This window comes from Pan paniscus, chromosome X (genome assembly GCF_029289425.2).
Source record: "Pan paniscus chromosome X, NHGRI_mPanPan1-v2.0_pri, whole genome shotgun sequence".
NCBI lineage: Eukaryota > Metazoa > Chordata > Mammalia > Primates > Hominidae > Pan > Pan paniscus.
Genome location: NC_073272.2, coordinates 136116493 through 136142941, shown reverse-complemented (window position 1 = coordinate 136142941; position 26449 = coordinate 136116493). Strand labels below are relative to the sequence as shown.

Below are 26449 nucleotides of genomic sequence, written 5' to 3'. Positions count from 1 at the left end.
GGCCAGGCATGGTGGCTCACACCTCTAATTCTAGCACTTTGGGAGGCCAAGATGGGTGGATCACGAGGTCAGGAGTTCGAGACCAGTCTGGCCAATATGGTGAAACCCCGCTTCTACTAAAAATACAAAAATTAGCTGTGCATGGTAGCATGCACCTGTAGTCCCAGCTACTCAGGAGGCTGAGGCAGAAGAATCACTGGAACCCAGGAGGCAGAGGTTGCATTGAGCCGAGATTGTGCCACTGCACTCCAGTTTGGGCGACAGAGTGAGACTCCGTCTAAAAAAAAAAAAAAGAAAAAAAGAAAAAAAGAGAAAAGAGAAGTGTGAACAAAAAGATTAGAAGATTTAATTCCCTCCCGAATATAAAAGGGCCCTATCCTTTTTGAATCTCAACACCAATACTATAGATAACCAAGTAAATATTTTATTTTTATTTTTATATTTTTTGAGACAGACCCTCCCTCTGTCGCCCAGCTGAAGTGCAGTGGCGCGATTTGATTTGGGCTCACTGCAACCTCCACCTCCCAGGTAAAAGCAATCTTCCTGCCTCAGCCTTCCAAGTAGCTGGGATTACAGGCATGTGCCACCATGCCCAGCTAATTTTTGTATTTTTAGTAGAGATGGGGGTTTCACCATGTTGGCCAGGCTGGTCTCAAATTCCTGGCCTCGAGTGATCTGCCTGCCTCGGCCTCCCAAAGTGCTGTAATTATAGGCATGAGCCACTCCCCCGGCCCAAATAAATATTTTAAATAAAGCAATGTGCATATGAGCCTTACCTTCTCCTTTTTACTTAATAAAATATAGTACTGTTGAATTCTAGTGCATTTCTCTCCATTTCTATGAATTAAAAAAAATGAATATCAGTGCTGAGTATAAGTGATTACTTGAGGAACTGCAGTGAACAACAACACAGATGGACAAAGAGCTATCATGATGAACAAGCTTGAGTATTGAGGGCCATGACCCTGCATAAGGACTTGGAGTCAGAGAAAAAACAGAAGAGTTTTTATTGACAGGTGAGAAATTTGTGCTTTGTTTTTAAATAATAGCTTTATTGAGGTACAATTCACATAGCATAAAATTCACCATTTTAAAGTGTGCAATTCACTGTTATTAGTGTATTCACAGAGTTGCACAATGATCGCCACTATCTCATCTAATTTCACAACATTGTTATCACCCCACCAAAAAACCTTCTATCCATTAGCAGTCACTTCCCATTTCCCATTCCCTCCAGCCCTTGGCAACCACTAATCTACTTTCTGTCTGTATGGATTTTGCCTATTCTGAAAGTTTTACATACATGGAATTCTATAATGTGTGATATTTTGTGTTTGGTTTCTTTCACTTAGCATAATATTTTCAAGGTTCATCCATGTTGCAGAATGTATCAGTACTTCTTTCTTTTTATAGCTAAGTAATATTCCATTGTATGGTTAGACCAGCTTTTATTTATCCATTTATCAGTTGATGGACTTTGGGTTGCTGCCACTTTTTGGTTATTATTAAAAATGCTGCTGTGAACATTCATGTGCAAGTTTTTGTGTGGACATATGTTTTCACTTCTTTAGGAGCAGAATTGCTGGGTCACATGGTAGTTCTATGTTTGACTTTCTGAGGAATGGCCAAACTGTTTATCACAGTAGCAGTACCATTTTACATTCTTACCAGCAATTGTAAGAGTTTCAGTTTCTCTACAACCTCACCAACACTTGTTATTGTCTGCTTTTTTTTCTTTGTAATATAACCACCCTATTGAGTATCAAGTAGTATCTAATTGTAGTTTTGATTAGCATTTTCCTAATAGTTAATGATGTTGGGTATGCTTATTGGCCATTTGTATATCTTCTTTGGAGAAATTTCTATTCAAATTCTTTGCCAACTTTAATTGATTATTTTTGTTGTTGAGTTGTAATAGTTCTATATATATTGTGGATACTAGACTCTTATCAGATATATGATTTGCAAATATTTCTTCCATTCTATGAGTTGTCTTTTCACTTTCTTGATAATGTCATTTCACACACAAAAGTTTTTAATTTTGATGAATTCCAATTTACTTATTTTTGTTTTGTTTTGCTTTTTGTGTCACCCAAGAATCCATTGCCAAATTGAAAGTCATGAAGATTTCCTCCTCTGTTTACTTTAAGACTTTTGTAGATTTAACTCTGAAATCCATTTTGAGTTAATTTTTGTATATGGTATGAGGTAGGGGTGTAAATTCTTTCTTTTGCATGTGAATATCCAGTTTTCTCAGCACCATTTGTTGAAAAAAAAGTTCTCTCCCCACTGAATGGTCTTTTTTTTTAATTGACAGATAAAATTATATGTATTAATTGTGTACAACATGATGTTCTGTCATGTTTAGTCATTGTGGAATGACTAAAGCTAGCTAATTAACACACATATTACCTCACAGAGTTATCATTTTTATGGTAAGAACAATTAACATTCACTCTCTAGGCATTTTTTAAGAGTACAATATATTGTTATTTACTATAGTCACAATGTTGCACAAGAGCTCTCTTGAACTTATTCCTCCTAACAGATGTTTCATATCCTTTGATCAACATCATCCCAACCAGCTCCCCCAACTTCCCCAGCCCCTTGTAACCACCATTCTATTATCTAGTTCTATGAGATCAACTTTTTAAGATTACACATATGATGAGATCATGTGGTATCTTTCTTACTATGCCTGACTTATTTCACTTAACATAATGTCTTCTAGGTTCATCCATGTTGTTGCAAATGGCAGGATTTTCATCTTTTTAATGACTGAATAGTATTCCATTGTGTTTTGTTTTGTTTTGAGACAGGGTCTTGCTCTGTCACTCAGACTGGAGTGCAGTGGTGTGATCCTGGCTCACTGCAACCTCTGCCCCCTGGACTCAAACAATCCTTCCACCTCAGCCTCCCAAGTAGCTGGGGCTACAGGGGTGCACCACCACACCTGGCTAATTTTTTAGTTTTTTGTGGAGACAGGGTCTCACCATGTTGCCGAGGCTGGTCTCAAACTCTTGAGCTCAAGCAATCTGCTCTCCCCAGCCTCCCAGAGTGCTGGGATTATAGGCATGAGCCACCATGCCCAGCCTCCATTGTGTTTTTATACCATATTTTCTCTGTCCATGCATCCGCTGATTTCATATTTTGGCTATCATGAATAATGCTGAAATGAACATGGGAGTGCAGATATCTCTTCAACATACTGGTTTTATTTTTATTTTTGAAATTTGAATCTGTCAATATCCACAAAATAACTTACTGAGATTTTGATTGGAATTATGTTGAATCTATAGATCAAGTTGGAAATAACTGACATCTTGATAATATTGAGTCTTTCTACCCATGAATATAGGATATCTCCCCATTTATTTAGTTCTTTGATTCCTTTTACCAGAGTTTTGTAGTTTTATTTGTATAGATCTTGTACATATTTTCTTAGATTTATACCTAAGTATTTCATTTTTAGAGGTGCTAATCTAAATATTATTTTTTTGTTTCAGATTTTAATTGTTTATTGCTGATATAAAGGAAAATGATTGGCATTTGTGTATTGACTTTGCATCTTGCAACCATGTTATAATCACTCATTAGCTCCAGAAATTTTTTGATTTATTCAGATTTTCTACATATACAATCATGTCATCTGCAAATAAAGACGGTTTTATTTCTTCCTTCCCAATGTGTATACCTTTTATTTTTTTCTTATTGCATTAGCTAGGACGTTCAATATGATGTTGAAAAGGAGTGGTGTGAGGGAACACTCTTGTTTTGTTCCTAATCTTAGTAGGAAAGCATCTGGCTTCTTACCATTAAGTATGATGTTAGATGTCGGGGTTTTTTGTTAGCTTTTTTTTCCCTTTTTTTTTCGTAGCTGTTCTTTATCAAGTTGAGAAACTATTCCTAGTTTTCTGAGAATTAAAAAAAAATCATGAATGGATGTTGTATATTGTCAAATGCCTTTTCTGCATCTGTTGATACGATCATGTGATTTTCCTTCTCTAGCCTGTTGATGTGATAGATTACATTAGTGATTTTTTGGAATGTTGAACTAGTCTTGCATACTTTGTTAAATCACACTTGGCTGTGTTGTAGCATTCTTTTTATCTATTGCTGGATTTTATTTGCTAATATTTTGTTGATGATTTTTGTAACTATGTTCATTAGAGATATTGGTTTGTAGTTTTCTTGTAATGTCTTTGGTTTGGGTATTGGGATAATTCTGGCTTCATAAAATGAGTTAGGAAGTATGTATTCTCTCTGCTTCTGTGTTTTGGAAGAGATTGTAAAGAATTGATATAATTTCTTCCTTAAATGTTTAGTAGAATTTACCAGTGAACCTATCTGGGCTTAATGCTTTCTGTTTTGGAATGATGTTAATTACCAATTCATTTTCTTTACTAGATGTAGGCCTATTCAGATTATCTATTTCTTCTCTTGTGAGTGTTGGCAGATTGTATCTTTAAAAAGCTGGTCCATTTAATCTAGGTTATCAAATTTGTAGGCAGAGTTATTAATAATATTCCTTTAACATTATTTTAATGTCCATGGGATCTCTAGTGATATCCTGCCATTTCATTTCTGATACTAACAGTTTGTATCTTCTCTCTTTTTTTCAATGAAGTTCATCAATTTTGTTGATCTTTTCAAAGAGCCACCTTTTGGTTTTAACTTCCTCTACTGATTTTCTGTTTTCAATCTCATTGATTTCTGCCCTAATTTTTATTATTTCTTTTCTTCTGTGTGCTTTAGATTTAGTTTGCTCTTCTTTTTGTAGTTTCCTAGGGTGGAAGTTTAGATTATTTATTTTAGATCTTTCTTCTTTCCTAATATATGCATTCAGTGCTATAAATTTCCCTACAAGCACTGCTTTCACTGCATTCCACACATTTTAATGTTCTTCTTTCATTTCCATTTAGTTCAAAATATTTTAAAATTTCTCTTGAAATATCTTTTTAGAAAATAAATGTATTTTGAGATGTGTTGTTTAATCTCCAAGTATTTTTCTGTTATTGATTTCTAGTTTGATTACATTGTCATCTGAGATCATAGATTGCATGATTTCTATTCTTTTAAATTTGCTAAGGTGGGTTTTATGGATCATAATGTGGTCTGTCTTGAGGAATGTTTCATGTAGGCTTGAGGAGAATATGTAATCTGCTGTTGTTGGATGAAGTAGTCTATAGATGCCAACTCTATCTAGTTGCTTGATGGTACTATTGAGTTCTAGTATGTCCTTACTGATTTTCTGCTTGTTGGATCTCTCCATTTCTGATAGAGGGGTATTGAAGTCTCAACTACAATAGATTTATCTATTTCTACTTGAAGTTCTAGCAGTTTTTGCCTCGCTTTTTTTTTTTTTTTTTTTTACCAAGTATTAAATCACAGGAGGAATTTACTCCAAGAATGCCAGTCAACATACTGGACAATGTCTTTAACTATAGTTTACAACAATAGTTTACAACTATGATGGCCTTTTATGTAGCTTCTTCTAATGTCAGTTCTCACTGAAACGCATAATATTAAAATATAACTCAGCCAAAGAAAATGTTTCTTTTGTTCATTTCTTTTGTTCCTTTGTTCATTTATTGGAATAGCAATTAGCAAGTACCAATGTGTGTAAAATGCCTAAAAAATACACAATGCCATTGTCAAATATGTTTGAAAAACACAATATCATATTGGCCCTGCTTAGAGATTCAAAATATATTTATCATACTAAAAGTTCTAAAAAGCTATGCATAAAGAAATTTGTATAAATTATTTAACAGTTTTTCATAATTGTTATTGTCATTCTTTGGGAAGTTAGATATATCAATATACTTTCAGATTTATCAATATACTTTATTCACCTGGTCTTTGAATGAGAGTGGGTTAAATAAGCAAATTTATTGTCATTTGCACTGACAAGGAACTAGAGTGTTAATATTTTTTTTATTGTTGATTGAAGGGAGAATGCTTCCACTGCAATTTTGATGGAAGAGTTTTCATTTGATTATAAAAGTTGTGCCTCATGTAGTTTGATTCTGTTTTTAGGCACATACATATTAAGGACTGTTATGTCTTGTTGGAGAACTGACCTCTTTATTATTATGTAATGCCTCTTTTATTCCTGATAATTTTTCGTGCTCTAATGTTTGCTCTGTCTAAAATTAACATAGCCACTCCAGCTTTCTTTTGATTAGTATGAACATGATATCTCCTTTTTCATCCCTTTACTTTTAATTTATAAGTGTCTTTATATTTAAATTGAATTTCTTATTAACAGCATATGGTTGGGTCTTATTTTTTGATTCACTCTGAAAATGTCTGTATTTTCATTGGTACATTTAGACCACTGACATTTAAAGTGATTATTGATATAGGTGGATTAATGCCTACCATACTTGTTACTGTTTTCTATTTGTTGCCCTTTTCGTTGTTCGCTTTTTGTCTTCCACATTTTTTTGCTTTTTGTTTTAATTGAGCATTTTATATGATTCCATTTCTCTTTTTTCACTTATCAGTTATATTTCTTTAAGAAAAACATTTTTAGTGGTTGCTCTATGCCTTGATAGCTAGTCCCAGTTCACTTTCATATAATATTATACAAAGATACATACTATATTCGCAGGTAGTGCAAGTACCTTATAATAACATAGTATTCCTAATTATTACCTCCCATCCCTTGTATGATCGCTGTCACTCATTTTACTTACACATAAATACACATTAGTATATACACACACATAATCAAATACATTGCTGCTATTATTATTTTGAATAAACTGTTATCTATTAGGTCAATTAAAAATAAGAAAAAAGTTTTTATTTTATCTTTACTTATCCCTTCTCTAATATTCTTTCCTTCTTCATGTAGATTCAGATTTCTGACCTATATTGTTTTTCTCTCTGTGAAGAACTTCTTTTAACATTTCTTGCAAGGCAGGTCTAATGGTGACAGTTTCCCTCAGTTTTTGTTTGTCTGAAAAAGTCTTGATATGTCTTTCACTTTTGAAGGGTAATTTCACAAGATACAGAACTCAAGGTTAGTGAGTTTTTCTCTCAACACTTTAAATGTTTCACTCAACTCTCCTCTTGCTTGCATTGTTTCTGAGGAGAGGTCAGATGTAACTTTTATTTGAACTTCTGTATAGATAAACTGTTTGTTTCCCATGGCTTCCTTCAATAATTTTTTCTTTATTTTTGATTTTCTGGAGTTTGAATATCACATGATTATAATTTTCTTTTGCATTTATCCTACTTGGTCTCTGAGCTTCCTGGATCTGTGATTTGGTGTCTGACTAATTTTGAGTAAATTCTCAACCACTATTGTTTCAAATATTTCTTCTATTATTTTCTCTTTCCTCTCCTGATATTTCCACATTACATGAATGTTGCACCTTTTGTAGTTGTCCCACAGTTCTTTCATATTCTCTTCTATTTTTACCCCCAGTCTTTTTTCTCTTTGCTTTTTGGTTGTAGCAGTTTCTATTGACATATTCTCAAGCTCAAAGATTCTTTCCTCAGCCATGCCCAGATCACTATTGAGTCCATCATGTGCAGGCATTCTTCATTTCTGTTACAGTGTTTTTAATCTCTAGCATTGCTTTTTGATTCTTTCTTAGAATGCCTGTTTCTCTGCTTATAATATCCATCTATTCTTGCACGTTGTCTACTTTTTCTGTTAGAGTCCTTAGTATATTAATCACAGTTACTTAAAAACACTGGTCTGATAATTCTAACATTCCTGTGTTATCTGACTTAAGTTCTGATGCTTGCTTTGTCTCTTCATACTGTATTTTTTGCCTTTTAATATGCCTTGTAAATTGTTGTTGGAAGCCTGACATGATGTACTGGGTAAAGGAACTGTGGTAAATAATCCTTTAGTAATGTGGTGGTAAGGTGTAGAAGGAGGGGAAACATTCTATGTTTCCAGATTAGGTCTCAGTTTTTAATGAGCTTGTGTCCCTGGACTGTGAACTTCACCAGTGCTTCCTAGTTCTCCCGCTTAGGTGGGACAGGATGGCTAGAAAGGGCTGGAGTTGGGTTATCTTCCTTCCCCCATGTGGAAGGCTAGAGCTGGCTGGAGTTGCTTATTGACCTTCCCCCATAACAGTTAGCATCTGATAAAAATTCAATAGGTTATGCTCAGGCCGGGCGCAGTGGCTCACGCCTGTAATCCCAGCACTTTGGGAGGCCAAGGCAGGCGGATCACCTGAGGTCAGGAGTTCGAAACCAGCTTGACCAACATGGTGAAGCCCCCATCTCTACTAAAAATACAAAATTAGCTGGGCGTGATGGCGCATGCCTGTAATCCCAGCTACTAGGGAGGCTGAGGCAGGAGAATGGCTTGAACCCAGGAGGCGGAGGTTGTAGTGAGCCGAGATTGTGCCATTGCACTCCAGCTCGGGCAACAAAAGCGAAACTGCGTCTCAAAAAACAAAAACAGAAACAAACAAACAAACAAAAAATAGGTTATGCTCTGGTAAAATAGTTTCTCCTGAGGGCAGACCTTGTTAAGAAGAATAGAGTGCTCTGGCATATTCAAAAAGGCAACTTTTTCCCTCCCTCTGCCTGAAGCATGAGGGTATTTTCCTCTAATCTTCACTGAGAGAAACTGGAGCTTAAACTCACAAAAGTGTGAGTGTGCTGTCCTAATATTGGGCCCCTGGAGTTCCTAACTCTCAGACTTGTCTGTACAGAGCCCCCAGAAGTTTGTCAATTACAGTGTAGGTTTTTCTACCCTAGTGCTGGTTCCTGTGGAGGCTTCTGCTTGTGGACTTCTGCTCTGGTAATTTGTGATTCTCTTTATCTGCCTGTTTCTCCAATTTTTGGAGTAGCAGTTTTCCCTGTGACCTCACTTTTCTGACAGATTTAAGAGAAAACGATGGTTTATTTCAGTTTGTCTAGCTATTTCCTTCCTGTTAGGATGGAGTAATGACTTCTAAGCTCCTTACATGTCAGACTGAAAAATGAAAGTCTTTTTTTTCTTTTTTAAAATAGGCATTTATAAGTATATAGTTTTCTTTAAGCACTGTTTAACTGCACCCCATGAGTTTTTGTATGTTGTGTTTTCATTTTCATTCATCTCAAAGTAGTTTCTAATTTCCATTCTCATGCTTGGACTTTCTATAGAGGGGAATATTTCTATTCCATTACTGGGTTAATTTCCGAGAACATCAATACCTCCAGAACCCTGCATTTACACTTTTACAGGGTAGTTTCTGAGGAATAGAGGAACTGAAAGTAGACATGAGTGGCTGGGTATAGGGGTTACAATTTAAGCCCGAGCTTTTGAAGCCATCCTGTGTTCTTCTAAGCCAGTGATTCTCAACTGGGGGCAATATTGCCTTTCAGGTGACATTTGGCAATGTCATGGCAATGATATGGGCATTCTATCACAACAAAGACTTATCTGGTTTGAAAGGTTAATAATGTTGCTATTGAGAAACCCTTTTTTAACCCTTTAAATTGGTAGGTCTGTTTCCCACTTACCCAGCACCTATCTGTACAGTGTGTCACTACATCTTCATAATGGTCCCCAAAACAGGTGCAATATCATAATCTGAGATGATGTAAGCAAAGTTTTAAACTGAAGCAACCTCTCAGTCAGCAGCAGAGTCAGGACTACCACCCTGCACTCCAGTTGTTTCCCAGAGAACCCATGGTTACCGGGATCTCCACTTGTTTTGACCATTCCACCTTTCAAAAGCAGATCATCATGCATTGTCTTGTGAGTATATGGCTGGCATATTGGTAGGCTAATACACTTCTCCTAGTTAAGGACACTTCACTCTGTCTTGTAACTCTCTGTTTAATGTCTCTGCAAATACAGTATAAACTCCCTGTGGGCAGCACGGCAGTTGGCAGAATAGGCACTCAGTCGATTTTGTTGAATGAATTAGAATATATGAAAGAAAATATACCAGAATGTTAACTGGGTTGTCCCTAAGAGCTTAAATGAAGGTTTTAAAAATTATTATTATACTTTAAGTTCTAGGGTACATGTGCACAATGTGCAGGCTCGTTCCATAGGTATACATGTGCCATGCTGGCCCACTGCACCCATCAACCCGTCATTTACATTAGGTATTAAATGAAGGTTTTACCTGTCACTAGAAGAGGCTTGGAAATGGGTTGTGACATGACCCTAGAACTGGTAGGGGAAGAGAAATTGTGATCCCCCATATTGGTTGTTTTGCCTATAGGATTCTAATTACATTAATAATAATAATGATAATTTTTATTTCTCTTGTTAAATTCCTCACACTTCAGCCTACTTTGTTCTTTGAATTGTTCATGGTAGCACCTTTTGCCTTTAAGAAAAGACTAGTTTTAACTCTGCTTAAAAATTCACTGTATCCTCAGATTTTGTTCCCCAAAGGTCTTATCACAAACATAACTTAAACAAAAATCTCTTGTGATGTTTGTTATCACAGTGATCCTTAAATTATACTGACATTAAGTCTCTATGTCTAAGGTAGCTGGCCTCAATTTTCTCCTCCATAAAAGAGGAATAATGATTCTTTGTTAACTAACTGAGAACTTCCTAAGGATAAAATCATTTACAGCACATGAAAACATTTTAAACAGTACTGTGGGGTTTGATGTGGTCTCACACCTGTAATCCCAGCACTTTGGAAGGCTGAAGCAGGAGGATTGCTCCAGACCAGGAGTTTGAGACCACCCTGGGCAACATAGAGAGATCCTGTCTCTACAAGAAATAAATAACCAAGCAGCACTGTGTAAATCGCAAGGCCCCTTCAGTTATGGGTAACTGAAAAATTGTATTCATATGAATTGTGCAATATAACCAGTTGTCATGCAATAATTAAAGTAGTTTGCTAGATTGAAAGAAAATGCATTCAGATTTTGTGTTCCTTGCTTGCAATGGTAGCCTGAGTAAATAGGACCTTTTTTCTTCCTAGTAATTTGGTTAAAAGATCAAAGCTACATTTTGCCTTAGACTATCGTGATGATTATAATACATTGACTTTTTTTTCCATAGGTGTTACAGAACATCCTGGACACTGAAAAAGAATATGCTAAAGAACTTCAGTCTCTTCTTGTTACTTACTTAAGACCCCTGCAGTCCAATAACAAGTAAGATGTTTATTGTAAATCCCTCACTAAGTAAAGCAACATAATGTCAACATATGGAATCATTATTCTTATGTCACTGAATAATTGATTTTGCCCTTTAGAAGAATTTCCACAGATCACAGGTTGCCAAGAACATGGTCAGGGCAACAGAAATTATGCAAGATGTTGCTTTTGGAGAGCTTGGCTTTCTTTCTCTTCTGGCTGTGAAAGGAATGAGCAGATCTGTGTTTCTTCCTGTCACAATTTTTATCTTGTACATTAAAAAAAAAAAGTGATGTGCTTGGTTTTACCTTACAGGAAAAGAAGTCCCTGGTGCTTTTATTCAGAAAGCACATAGACTGGAAATTCTCATGCTCACTCTGACCTTTGTTTGCCAGGGCAGAACTTCTTTCCCATGCTCTGAGAATGGAAAGAGTATGGCATTTTGTGAATGCTTGTAAGAGCTATTCAAGCCATTATTTCACCCAGGCAAATGTGAATGATAAAGAGATGCTAAAGTGTTTTTAAAGACAAAATGTTCAAACCTTACTCTGGTCTTAGAAATCTGAAGTGATTGTGTAAAGCCTGAATTGAAAGAATTGAAAGCTTTAGTTTTCATGAAAGAAAAGTAGTGACCATTTTTTTTTATCCTTGTAGGCACAGCATATTTAACAAATAGTGGTGAACTGCATTTATTTGTTTTTATTTTAATTAATTAAATTTCACTAGAGATCATGATCATATAGAAAATTTACCAGTCAGCCCATATAATGCAGAAAAAACCCCTCTCTTTTTACCTTGGAAAGAGTTTACTATTGCTAAACAGTTGTCTAAACTATCAGCTTCAAACTTAAATAAGTTAATATATTTGAGAAATTTGGCCGGGTGTGATGGCTGAAAAGCCTGTAATCCCAGCACTTTGGGAGGCTGAGGCGTGCAGATCGCTTGAGGTCAGGAGTCCAAGACCAGCCTGGCCAACATGGTGAAACCTTGTTTCTACTAAAAATACAAAAGCAAATTAGCCGGGCGTGGTAGTGCAAGCCTGTAATCCCAACTACTTGGGAGGCTGAGGCAGGAGAATCGCTTGAGCCTGGGAGGCGGAGGCTGCAGTGAGCCAAAATCACATCACTGCATTCCAGCTTGGGAGACAGAGCAAGACTCCATGTGAAAACAAACAAACAAACAACAACAACAACAACAAAACCAAGCAAACAAAAGAAAAAGAAAAGAAAAAATATTGTGAGAAAAATTCTCCCCTTTTCCAAATTATACTTGTTTAGTTATAATGCCTTTGTTCTTGCTAAATTTCCCACTTGTTTATTCTCCTGGCACTATGGAAATCTACTTCAGTATAAAAAAATTTTCTATTCCTGTGTTGTAAGAGTTTAAACATGATCAACAACAAAGTGCTTTTTGGGCCAGGTGCAGTGGCTGGCTGGGCACGTTGGCTGACGCCCGTAATCCCAGCACTGTGGGAGGCCGAGGCGGGTGGATCACTTGAGGCCAGGAGTTCAAGACCAATCTGGGCAACATGGCGAAACCCCATCTCTACTAAAAATACAAATTAGCTCGGCTTGGTGGTGCGCACCTGTAGTCCCAGCTACTTAGGAGGCTGAGGCAGGAGAATCGCTTGAACTCGGTAGGCGGAGGTTGCAGTGCGCCAAGTTCATGCCACTGTACTCCAGCCTGGGGGACAGAGTGAGACTCCATCTCAAAAAAACAAAACAAAACAAAACAAAACAAAAAACAAGTATTTTTTGTTATTATCATGTGAAATATGAAGTGTTCTGTGAATCATAGTTCTTAGAGCTGAAGTAAATCAGTAAATCATTGGGTCTAGTATCCTGGGAGAAATGACTATCTCTATTAAATAGAGAAGAAGCTGAAGTCCAGACAGGTTTACTGCCTTGCCCATCCCACAGCCAGTACATGGCCAGGCTGGAGCCACTGTGCCCCCTGCTGCCAAGTGAAACATGCTTTCTGTTTTCTGGAAGTGACAGGCAGAGGAGATGGAAACTGAAGTGGTAACTCTGGGAGGGGAGACGGTAAGATTTTAAATGAAGGAGAGGGACTGATTAGCGATCAAGAAACAATAAGAGGATTTAATGAGTTCTTTTCCTTTGGCTAAATACTCAGTAGTGAGATTGCTGGATGGAATGGTAGATCTACTTTTAGCTTTGAGAAAACTCTGTAGTGCTTTCCAAAGAGGCTGTACTAATCTTAGTACTAATGTACTAACATTCCCACCAGCAGTGTGTAAGTGTTCCCTTTTCACCACATCCACACCAACATCTATTATTTTTTACTTTTTAATAATGGCCATTCTGGCTGGGCGGAGGTGGTATCTCATGGTTTTAATTTGCATTTCTCTGATGATTAGTGATACTGAGCATTTCTTCATATGTTGGTTGGCCATTTGTAAGTCTTCTTTTAAGAAGTGTGTGTTCATGTCATTTGCCTACTTTTTGACGGGATTATTTGTTTTTTTTTCTTACTGGTTTGTTTGAGTTCCTTGGAAAAGAGTCAGGGCCGAGGAGGTGAGAGACCTGAGTCAGACCTGTACTGTTCCTAAATGAATTCAGAATGCAGTGATAGTAAGTTTCCATTACTTCTCACTATCTTGTCGGCCCCAAAGTGATTTGAGCAAACCAGACTGACTATTATCTGATCGTGAAGGGGCCAGATAAGCCCCCAGTCAAGTTCAGGTAAGGCCCCAACTTAAGTTCTCACTGCTCTGAGAGAGCAACAACCAGGGAAGTTGGTTGGCTAAAGGTTTCACTTTAGAATAGGGGTTTTCCAGCTTGTGATTCAGGATGGCATTACAGCAGAGGAACTGGCAGTTTTTTATTCTCTCAGAGTTACTGGTAATGTTTGTTTTGGTCTTCTTCCCTTTCTTTCTTAGTCAGCAAAAAAATATTCTCTTGGGAATACTCCCCTGGTATTCTATATATATATATGTATAATATATAATATATATATTATATAGCATATACAATACACTCCACCCCCAGGCTGGAGTGCAGTGGTGAGATCTCGGCTCACTGCAACCTCTGCTTCCCAGGTTCAAGCGATTCTCCTGCCTCAGCCTCCTGAGTAGCTGAGACTACAGGCATGTGCCACCACGCATGGCAATTTTGTATTTTTAGTAGCGATGGGATTTCGCCATGTTGGCCAGGCTGGTCTTGAACTGCTGACTTCAAGTGATCTGCCTGCCTTAGCCTCCCAAAGTGCTGGGATTTCAGGCGTGAGCCACCACACCCGGCCTAGTGTTACTATACACTTAAGGAGAAGAACATGTGGCAGACATGGGCTTTTTTTTTTTTTGACAGAGTCTTACTCCATCACCCAGCCTGGAGTGCAGTGGCACGATCTCAGCTCACTGCAACTTCCGCCTCCCAGGTTCAAGCAATTCTTCTGCCTCAGCCTCCCGAGTAGCTGGAATTACAGGCGACTGCCACCACACTCGGCTAATTCTTTGTATTTTTAGTACAGACGGGGTTTCACCATGTCGGCCAGGCTGGTTTTGAACTCCTGGGTTCAAGTGATCCACCCGCCTCGGCCTCCCAAAGTGCTGGGATTACAGGCATGAACCACCACGCCCAGCCCAACCTTGGCTTTTTAAACAAATCTTCAGAAACGTTTTCTCCCAAAAAGTGGTTAAGAGCATGGACTCTGCAGCTAGAATGTTTTGGTTCAATTTCTGTCTTTGGCATTTCCTGGCTTTGTAGCTTTGGATGATTTGCTTAACCTCTCTATGCCTGGGTTTCCCCACCTGTAAAATGGAAACAGCACTGGCATAATACCTACCTTAAAGAGTTATTGTAAGGTTAAAATAAGGTTTTAATTGTAAAATGCTTGTGTAAGTGTTCAGTGCTCTATGAGTGTTGGCTCTTGTTATTATTATCACTTACTATTTGGTAGGGGAGGAATGGATAAGAACATTCTTCATACAGAGGCCCTGGATAAAGTGGTTCAGTTTGCCTTTATTTGACTTCACTCTACTCCAAAAACAAACAAACAAATCAATACTATTTTTTTCCTCCTACTTCATCTCATAAAGATTTCCTTTAATTGATGTATGAGCATTTTAGTTTAGGAGAAAGTTGATTTTGCTATTTTTTCTTGTGTATTATATGAGCATATATAATATCTTTCAATTACTTTTCCAGTTCATCCAGAGGAAGGTACTCAAGAGTTTTTTACACTTATTCACAGCTATGATGTATTTTTATCTATTTGTATACTTCAGTATTAAGCACTTGTTTTAATTTACCTGTTGCTTTATAAAATACCTAATTGTCCCTTACGACCACTCCATTTCTTTTTTTTTCTTTTTTTTTTTTTTTTGAGACGGAGTCTCGCTCTGTCGCCCAGGCTGGAGTGCAGTGGCGGGATCTCGGCTCACTGCAAGCTCCGCCTCCCGGGTTCACGCCATTCTCCTGCCTCAGCCTCCCGAGTAGCTGGGACTACAGGCGCCCGCCACTACGCCCGGCTAATTTTTTGTATTTTTAGTAGAGACGGGGTTTCACCGTTTTAGCCGGGATGGTCTCGATCTCCTGACCTCGTGATCCGCCCGCCTCGGCCTCCCAAAGTGCTGGGATTACAGGCGTGAGCCACCGCGCCCGGCCCACTCCATTTCTTTAGGATCATTATTCTTATTATATAAAAGAAAATCAAGGGGAGAAGCTTAAGAAGCTGCCTAAGACAATAGAGTTGTTATACATTAAAAAGCAAAAGTTAAAATATAGGTATTACCTCCCTTTTATTTACCATATATTAGCAAACTATTAGCCAACTAGACTACAATAGATAACTACATGTACTGTATTTTTTTTTCAGTCTGAGTACTGTGGAGGTTACATCTTTACTGGGAAACTTCGAGGAAGTATGCACATTTCAACAGACACTCTGCCAAGCCTTGGAAGAGTGTTCAAAGTAAGTGTGGCATATTTCTGATAGGATAGCCAGCAACATTGCTGTTTGTGTTTTGTTTTCCTTTTACCTGTTGCCTTTGATAAGGACACTTCATAGTTAAGTATTTGTTACAGCTCTGAACAAAGTAGCAATACATAGACAGTGTACTAGGTGGCAGTGTTCACAGTGTCAAACCACTAGTTGTATATTAGAATTCTATATCTCGTAAATTACTTTTGACTTTATTTAAAAAATACATCAGTTTGCTGTTTCTGGTCAGTATAAGAGACATGTAAGGTCTTTTTTTTTTTAATGTTCCTTAAAGTTCTGGGATACATGTGCTGAACGTGCAGGTTTGTTACATAGGTATACATGCGCCATGGTGGTTTGCTGCACCTATCAACCCGTCATCCAGGATTTAAGCCCCGCATGCATTAGGTATTTGTCCTAACGCTCTCCCTCCCCTTTCCCCCCACTCCCCGACAGGCTCCAGTGTGTGATGGTCCCCTCCCTGGAGACACATAAGGTCTTAATTGACCATGAATGACACCTCTGGCACTGATTACATATTTTCTTTTGTACATTGCAAATTACTTGGAAAAGTCATTCAAATGATTCATTCAGTTTCACAGATTTGGTGTCTTTGAATTGCTCCTGATACTATGTCTATTATATTAAGAGTTGAAACACACAGAAAGTGGGGGAAGGAAAAGTATATCTTTATGTGAACCAACACATTTTTGATGGCTAGCTAGATTGTCCAGATGTTTAACTTCATACTACAGTGAACTATAATGATCATCAGGCAATATGTTTCTATAGAAAGACTAATTTTTCAAGCAGCGTATCTTAAAGAAGTTGGCAGCTTTCATCTCTCTAGGGAAATTGAGGTGATTACCTGTTATTTAAGCTTAATGGGACACAGGTGGTTGTCCAGGAAGAACAATGGAGAGGGCCCACACTAAAGGGACTTGAGGGGCCAAGAGGGATCTAGATTATTGATATGCAAAGATGTTCACTAAGCGAGAAGGGCAGATTACAAACTAGATTCATAATCCTTATGTTTTCCATTTTATAGAGAAACATGTAGAAAAAAGCCCAAGAAACATGTCAACATTTTTAGAGTCAGTATCTCCAAATGGTGGGAGTCTGAGAAATTCATTTTTCTTATTACACTTTTCTGATTTTTCTACAAATGAAGACAGGTGGCTTATAATTTAAAACATTAATTTAAAAACTTTTGAGGCCACCCTGCCTAGGAAACACCAGGCCTCCAAGATTACATAATATTCTTTTGTGGTATGTCATTTTTGGATTTGATTAGTTTTGTCTGTACTCAAACTTTAGATAAATTAACCAAGAATATTTTTAGTGTACCCAGCTAAATTTGAAAATAATCATCTTAAAAACAAACAAGCAACCATACCTACTAATTCCAAGTAAGTATCTGACCCTATGTATTACAACTATGTTTGGTGGCTAGAGTTTAAAGCAGTGGGCAAGAATTTGAGTTTCATGGGTAAAATGGTTATAATATAGTTTCTCTTTTAACCTTGGCAAAATATTCAGAAGGCTTTCATGCTGCCAGATTTAATTGGAATAATCTTCCTTTGCCTCCTGTTTCCTATTTTACATTCTGTGTTTTGTCCATTTTGTTTACAGGTTTCCAGAAAACCAGCACAAAGTAGGAGGTTGTCTACTGAGTCTCATGCCTCATTTTAAATCTATGTATCTGGCTTACTGTGCAAACCATCCTTCAGCTGTAAATGTGCTCACTCAGCACAGGTAAATAGTTAACATTTCCCCAACTTTTGCAATGAGATCCTTTCTTAGGACCACGTCATTTGGAAATCCAAGGTCTTCAGTTGGACTCTTGATTATCCCTGTTCATGATGCCAGGAATTGATTCATTGTTACATGGATTGATTGTCCATTAATCCAATGAATAAATTCTTGAGCACCTACTATGTGCAAGGCCCTGTACCAGCTGATGGGGATACAGGAATGAACAAGGAGGAGGAGGTCCTTCCCCTCATTGAGCACAGAATCTTGAGGGAAATGCAGATATTAAATTAAATGTTGTAAACATGTCATATTATGAAACAGTAAATTAAAAGGGTTCTGTGAGATAACATTAACATGATATCAACTTAGTGGGATGTGAAGAAAGGGTCAGGGAGGGCTTTCCTGAAGCAAAATTCTATTTCGAGCCTATCATTTAGCTTTCCCCTACCCCAATGAATGTTTTTTCTGAGTTGCTGACACATAGCTAAACTCTGTAGCTTCATCTCTTTTTGCCTTCCCTAGTCTGCGTAGAGAAAGTTTTAGGCAATGATGTAGCTACAAAGCAGGTGTGAGCTGTGTGACAGATACTTTAAGCAAAGGGCTCTGATAATAATTATACATGAATATAAGTTGCTTCCGATTCATGATGAACAATAGAATAGTGTCTCCTTTAAGAATACGAGTCCTTGCAAGGGACCTAGATAAGTGTTACACCTCTCCTGCCATCCTTAGCTTCTGACTACCCACCCCTGACACATTCACTGACACATTCATCTGGGCCAGAAAACTGTAGGACAGGCTTAGTGACAGAATTTTACCTTTGAAGTCATATGCTGGAAATCCAGGTGGGACAAAAGCAAGTCCAACATATAGAGACTCTTGACTTAACTTGGAGACTAAGATGCAGAATGGACATGGATTCTGGAAGCTGTTCAAGACTGAAAATAATATTCTCTTAATCTGACCTAGATTTGAGCTCCCAGAGCTAGGCTAGAACATTAGTTGACACGAGCCTCCAGAAATGACAGAAATTTTGGTTCTTGTCCTGGTTTATTAAGGTGCAATATTTATTGGCTTTACAAAGATGTTATGTAAGGACATTTTAAAGGTTGAACGCAGTAAGTCCTGCTTGAAGGTCAATTTTATTCCTCTGATAAATTTTGAACTCTTATGGAATAGCAAATATGGAAATTGGAGTTTAAAGAAAGAGAGGTCATGAACCTGGAATTTTTAGGCAAGTGGCTCAACTGCTTATAGCTAACATTAGCTAGTAATAGCACTGACGATGTGCCAGGCACATGATGTAAAAGCCTATGAGGGAGTTATTATTATTACCATCTCTGCTTTACAGATAAGACATTGGAAGGCTTAGGTTAAGTAATGTGCCCAAGAACTCATAGATCTTAAGTGGTTGAGCCAGAATCCAGGTCTGTCAGACTTCTAAAAAACATTTTTATTAAGACATATATTTTATCCACAGAAAGAATAATGTAAATGCAAATTTAAAGGATCACAATAAAATGAGCACCTGTGTATCTACCACCTGGCTTAAGCAATAGAAAGTTACCCTTTTCTTTTCTCCTCCCCCTCCCCTCCTCTTCCCTTCCTTTTTTTTTTTGACAGAGTCTTGCTCTGTCACAGAGGCTGGAGCACAACTGCAACCTCTGCCTCCCAGATTCAAGCGATTCTCCTGCCTCAGCCTCCAGAGTACCTGGGATTACAGGCACGCACCACCACGACCAGCTAATTTTTGTAGAGATGGGGTTTCACCATGTTGGCCAGGCTGATCTCGAACTCCTGACCTCAAATGATCCGCCCACCTTGGCTTCACTTGACAGAGCAAGACTCCACCTCAGACAAAAAACAAAACAAAAACAAAACAACAACAGCAACAACAACAAAACAAAGTCACTGCACCAATTTATTTTCTCACTATCTGTGTATGAGGGTTTCATTTTCTCCACACCCTCACCAAACATTTGTTATTGTCAGTCTTTTTGATTATAGACATATTAGTGGATATGAAGTGGTTTCTCATGGTGAGATTGATATGCATTTTCCTCAGGAATAATGATATTGAGCATCTGATATGGTTTGGTTCTATGTCCCCACCCAAATCTCATCTTGAATTGTCAACCCTACATGTCGAGGGAGGGACCAGGTGGGAGGTGACTGGATCATGGGGATGGTTTTCCCCAAGCTGTTCTTATGATAGTGAGTGAGTTCTCACGAGATCTGAAGGTTTTATAAGGGGCTCTTCCCCCGTCGCTCTTGCTCTCTTTCCTGCCACCTTGTGAAGGAAGTACTTGCCTTTTCTTCTCCTTCCACCATGATTGTAAGTTTCCTGAGGCCTCCCCAGCCATGTGGAATGGTGAGTCAATTAAACCTCCTTTGTTTATAAATTACCCAGTCTCAGATAGTATCTTTATAGCAGTGTGAAAACGGACTAATACAGCATCTTTCATGTACCTACTGGAAGTTCGTATACCTTCATTCAAAAAAATGTCTATTCAGATCCTTAGCCTGTTTTTAAATTGGGTTATGTGTATTTTTATTGAGATATAATTTATATAACATAAAATTCACGATGTTAAACTATGCAATTCAGTGGTTTTTAATATATTCACAAGGTTGTGTAGCCATCACCACTGTCTAGCTCCAGAACATTTTTATTACTCCCCTCTAAAAACCTGTCCCCAGTAACAGTCACTCATTATTAATGGCTAGTGATGTTGCGCATCTTTTCATCTTGCTTATTGGCTATTTTAATGTCTTCTTTGGGAATATGTCTATTTAAATCTTTTGCTCATTTAAAAAATTCAGTTAGCTGTCTTTTCATTGTTGAGTTGCAGCAGTTCTTTATATATTCTGGATATTAGATTCTTACCAGATACATGTCTACCTTGGAGATACTGTGGATCCAAACCACTACAGTGAAGTGAATATTGCAATGAAGTGAGTCACATGAACTTTTTGGTTTCCAAGTGAATACAAAAGTTATATTTACACTCTACTGCATAGTCTATTAAGTGTGCAATAGCATTATGTCTAAAAAAGCAAGGTACATTCCTTAATTAAAGAATACTTTATTGGCTGGGCGTGGTGGCTCATGCCTGTAATCCCAGCACTTTGGGAGGCCAAGGCGGGCGAATCACCTGAGGTCAGGAGTTTGAGACCAGCCTGACCAACATGGAGAAACCCCGTCTCTACTAAAAATACAAAATTAGCCGGGCATGCTGGCACATGGCTGTAATCCCAGCTACTTGGGAGGCTGAAGTAGGAGAATCACTTGAACCTGGGAGGCGGAGGTTGCCGTGAGCCGAGATTGCGCCATTGCACCCCTGCCTGGGCAACAAGAGTGAAACTCCGTCTCAGGAAAAAAAATAAAAAAAGTTTGGAGTATTGTAAGAATTACCAAAATATGACACATAGACACAAAGTGAATACGCACTTTTGGAAAAATGGCACCGATAGACTTGCTCAACACACGGTTGCCACAAAACTTCAATTTGTAAAAAATGCAATTATCTGTGAAGTTCAATAAAGTACACTGCAATAAAATGAGGTGTGCCTATATATGATTTGAAAAAATGTGCTTTCATTTTTTGGGTTGTGTTTTCAGTTTCTTGATGGTGTCCTCTGAAGCACAAAAATTTTGATTTTACATTTTAATTTTGATGATGTCCAATATGTTGTTTTGTTATTGTTGCTTGCACTTTTGGTGTTATATCTAAGAAATTATTGCCTAATCCAGGTCAGGTAGATTCATGCCTATTTATTTTCTTAGAGTTTTATAATCTTAGCTTTTATATTTAGGTCTTTAATTAATTTTGAGTTAATTTGTGCATATGGTTCCATTTTATTCTTTTGCATGTGGATATCTAGTTGTCCCAGCACCATTTGTTGATTTCTATTCTTATAAATTGAAGTTGTGTTTTATGGCCCATAACGTGGTCTGTCTTGGTGAATGCTCCATGTGAGTGTGAGAAGAAAGTGTGACTGTTGTTGAATGAAATATTCTACAAATGTTAATTAGAACCACTTGACTGATGGTTCTATTCAGTTCAACTGCCTGCTTACTAATTTTCTGCTGCTGGATCTGTCAGTTCCTGATAGAGAGATGTTAAAGTCTAACCACAATAGTAGATTTATCTCTCTTTTCAGTTCTATCAATTTTTGTTTCATGTATTTTGATACTCTGTTGTTAGGTGCATTCACATTAAGGATTATTATGTTTTGTGGGAGAATTTGCCCTTTTATCATTGTATATTTTTCCCTCTTTATCTCTGATAATTTTCCCTGATCGGAAGTCTGCTTTGTCTGAAATTAATACAGCTAGTCCAGCTTTCTTTCAATTATTGTTAATAGGATATATCCTTCTTCATCTCTTTACTTTTAATTGTCATAGATTAAAATATATGTTGTAGACAAAATATAGTTGAGTCTTGTTTCTTAATCCACTCTGACAGTCTCATTCTTTTAATTGGCGTATTTAGAAAATTCACATGTTAAGTGATTATTTATATATTTGGATTAGTATCTGCCATGTTTTCTATTCATTGCAATTGTTCTTTGTTTCTTTTTTACCTCTCTTTTTCTGCCTTTTCTGTTTTTAGTAAACATTTTATTTTATTTTCACTTTTCTCTTAGCATATAATACTCCCTTTAAAAAATTTTACCAGTATCCCTAGAGTTTATGTTATGTATTTACAGTTAAATCTAACAACACTTTCACATAACACTACACAATTTCATAGGTAACTTATAACAGAATATTCTCAATTCCTCCCTCTTATCCCTTATAATATTATTGTAATTCATTTCACTTTTCTATAAAGTAAAATCACCCAATACACTGTTGCTATTATTACTTTGAACAGTTATCTATTAAATCAATTAAGAATAAGAAAAATGAGGCCGGGTGCGGTGGCTCGCGCCTGTAATCCCAGCACTTTGGGAGGCCGAGGTGGGTGGATCACGAGGTCAGGAGATCGAGACCATCCTGGCTAACACAGCGAAACCCTGTCTCTACTAAAAATACAAAAAATTAGCTGGGCGTGGTGGCGGGCGCCTGTAGTCCCAGCTACTAGGGAGGCTGAGGCAGGAGAATGGCGTGAACCCGGGAGGCGGAGCTTGCAGTGAGCCGAGATGGCGCCACTGCACTCCAGCCTGGGTGACAGAGCGAGACTCCATCTCAAAAAAAAAAAAAAGAAGAAGAAAAATGAAATATTTTGTTTTACCTGGATTTATTATTTTTCTGATACTTTTTTCCATGTATCCAAGTTTTGTTTGTTGTTTTTAAATCTATATCACTTTCCTTCTCTCTGAAGAACTTCTTTTAACATTTTTGCAAGGCAAGTCGTCTGGCCACAATTTCCCACATTTTTTGTTTGTTTGAGAAAGTATTCAGAATTCTAGGTTGTCATTTTTTTCCTTCAACACTTTAAATATTTCATTCCATTCTGTTGTTTGCATGGTTTATAATGAGAAGTCTGATACAATTCTTATCCTTGTTCCTCTATAGGTAAGGTGTTTTTCCTTGTCTGGCTTCTTTCAAGATTTTCTCGTTGCTTTTGCCTTTCTGCAGCTTGAATATGAAATGGCTAGGTGTAGATATGTTTTGCTTTATATCCTGCTTGGTGTTCTCTGAGATACCTGGATCAGCAGTTTGGGGTCTGTCAATAATTTTGCAAAATTCTTGGCCTAATAGGGTCAACATTTTAAATATTTCTTCTCTTTTCTCTTTCTTTTCTGTCTATATTCCCATTATGCATGTTACACCTTTTGTACTTGTTCCACAGTTTTTGTGTATTCTCTTCCATTTAACATTTTTTTCTTTACATTTAAGTTTAGGAAATTTCTATTGACATATCTTGAAGCTCACTGTTTCCTCAGCTATGTTTAGCCTATTTGTTAGACTATCAAAGTCATTCTTCATTTCTGTCACAGTGTTTTTTATTTCAGGCATTTTCTTTTGATCATTTCTTAGTGTTTCTATCACTCTGCTTACATTACCCATCTTTTATTACATGTTGTCTATCTTTATCCGTTAGAACCTTTAACATATTAACCATAGTTATTTTGAATTCCCTAATAATTCCAAAATTTGTGTCATATCTGAGTCTGATTCTAAAGCTTGCTTTGTCTCCTCAGACTGTTTTTTTCTTGCCTTTCAGCATGCCTTGTAATGTTTTGTTGGAAGGCAGACATGATAAATTAAGTAATAGGAACTGAGGTAACTAGGTGTTTACTGTGAGGTTTTCTGTTAATCTGACTAGGATCTTGCCTGTGTTTAATGTTTGCTGTAGCTGTAAGTATGAGGGGCTTTAGATTTTTTTTGTTTCCTTTCCTTCTCTCTTATTAACTTTGGCTTTCTTTCTTTCCTTTCTTTCTTTCCTCTTTTTTTTGTCTCACTGTCTCCCAGGCTGGAGTGCAGTGGCGCGATCTCAGCTCACTGCAACCTTTGCCTCACAGGTTCAAGCAATGTTCATGCCTCAGCCCCCTGAGTAGCTGGGATTACAGGCATGTGCCACCACGCCTGGCTAATTTTTTTGTATTTTTAGTTTAGACAGGGTTTCATGAAGTTGGCCAGGCTGGTCTCAAACTCCTGACCTCAAGTGATCCACCTGCCACAGCCTCCCAATCCTGCTGAGATTGCAGGCCTGAGCCACCGCGCCCTGCCTATCTTTGGGTTTCTTAAGAACTCCTTCTTAAATAGAGTCTGTGTCTTGCAGATCCCTCCCTGTAATCCACTGTTATTATATATTGGGGCCCTGTCAATGTGGTGATAAGGTGTTGGGGAAGGGGACACATTCTATAATGTTATGAACAAGTCTCAATTTTTTAGTAGACCTGAGTCCCTGGAAATTGACCTCCAGAAGCAATTCTTAGCCTTTTTTAGTCCTCTCACATACGGCAGGAAGATGAGAGAGGGCTGAAGCTGGCCTATTGTACCTTCCTCAGGTCAGATAAGACTTGGCAACATAGTTTCCCTTGGAAGACAGGCCTTTGTTTTGGAAAAGGTTCTGGGATTATTTCAAAATGGATGCTCCACCCCGCCCCCACTCCTATCCCAAAACATGAGAGGATTTTTCTCTGATCTTCACTATGGAACATTTTTGGGTTTTTGGATCCCAAACCCACAAAAGCATTGCCCCGCCTCAAGATGGTTCTCCAGGAGCTTTTAAATCTCAAGTTGGGGTCCACATTCAGACTCCAGGAATTCATTAAAATCACTATGCAAGTGTTCCTGCCAGTTACTGGGTCCAGTGGCTTCTGCTTTAGGGAAGCTAATCTCAGCTGTAATTCTCTGTATTCACTATTTCTCCAGATTTTGAGGTGGTGATTTTTTCTGTGATCTCAATTCTCAGTAAATCTAACAAAAGTCATTGATTTTCAGTTTGTTCAGTATTTTTTAAATTATGACTATAGTGTGGTGACTTCCAAGCTCTTTCGATGTCAGAGCTGAAATCAGAAGTGCTTTAATGATTTTTTCACTATATTTTATTTTTTTATTATTTTAAACGTTTTTGTTATAAATTTTCTCTATAATATTTCACTATATTTTGGGGTGTCTTTTAGTGGTTACTCTAAAACTTTCCATATATATCTTATCAGAATGGACTTCATTTTTTATGCTAACTTAATTCTAGTTATATATAAAAATGTGACTCCTGTATAACTGTTTCCTCTTCCCTTTTTGTTATTATTATTATAAATATGAACTCCATATACACAATAATACATGTTATAATTGTTATTTAATTTTATGTCCATTAATACAACTAAGAGAAGAAAGGAAAGGAAAAATATATTTATAGTGTTTGTTATATTAACTTTCTTATTTACCATTTCTATTTCCCTTCATTTTTTCCTGTGAATTTGTGTTACTATCTGGTATTATATTCTTATTCCAACAGACCTTTGCTCCCACCTTTCTCCTTCATGCTGTGGTTTTCAAATATATTAAATTTATGTGTGTATAGGTCCAACAATGAAATTATAAAATTTTGCTTTGGCCAATTGCTTTTATATCAGTTAAGAGAAGAAGAAGCATGTATTTATACTGTCTTTCATAATTGCATATTTACCTTTATTGGTGCTCTTTGTTTTAATATGTGAATTTAAATTTAAGTCTGGGTTTACTTGCTTTCAGCCTGAAGGTCTTCACTGAGTGCTTATTGTAAGGTGGATTTTTAAGAAAGGATTCTCTCAGTTCTTGTCTGGGAATGTTTTCATTCCACCTTCCATTTTGAAAGATAGTTTGAATGAATACAGAATTCTTGGTTGGCAGTTCTGTTTCTTTCAGTACTTTGAGTATGTCATCCCACTGCCTTCTGGCCTCCAAGATTCTGATGAGAAATCAGCTGTTAATATTATCTAGGTTCTCTAGCCCATGACGAGTTGTTCTTCTCTTCCTGCTTTCAGTTTTCTCCTTGACTTTCAGGATTTTTATTATAATTTGTTTGAGTGTGGACCTCTTTGCATTTATCCTACTTGAAATTCATTGAGCTTCTTGTATGTGTGGGTTGATGTTTTTCTCAAATTTGGGAATTTTAGTCATTATTTCTTTGCATATTTTTTCTGCTCCATTCTCTCTCTCCTCTCTTTTTAGTACTTCCATTATGTATATGTTCTTTTGCTTAAAGATTTTCCATATTTCTCTGAGGCTGTATTCGTTTTT

At 37.3% G+C, this 26449-nt stretch overlaps 1 protein-coding gene across 7 annotated transcripts in view; it reads left to right on the top strand.

The window, feature by feature from the left end:
• Positions 1 to 26449, top strand: part of ARHGEF6 (Rac/Cdc42 guanine nucleotide exchange factor 6) — a 116203-nt gene that overhangs the window by 57158 nt on the left and 32596 nt on the right. For all 7 annotated transcript variants that reach the window (XM_034949540.3, XM_034949542.3, XM_034949541.3 and 4 more), the window contains 3 exons: positions 10994 to 11088; positions 15907 to 16002; positions 17644 to 17766. In XM_034949540.3, coding sequence (XP_034805431.1) covers positions 10994 to 11088; positions 15907 to 16002; positions 17644 to 17766 — 314 coding nt within the window. The remainder of the gene's footprint in view (positions 1 to 10993; positions 11089 to 15906; positions 16003 to 17643; positions 17767 to 26449) is intronic.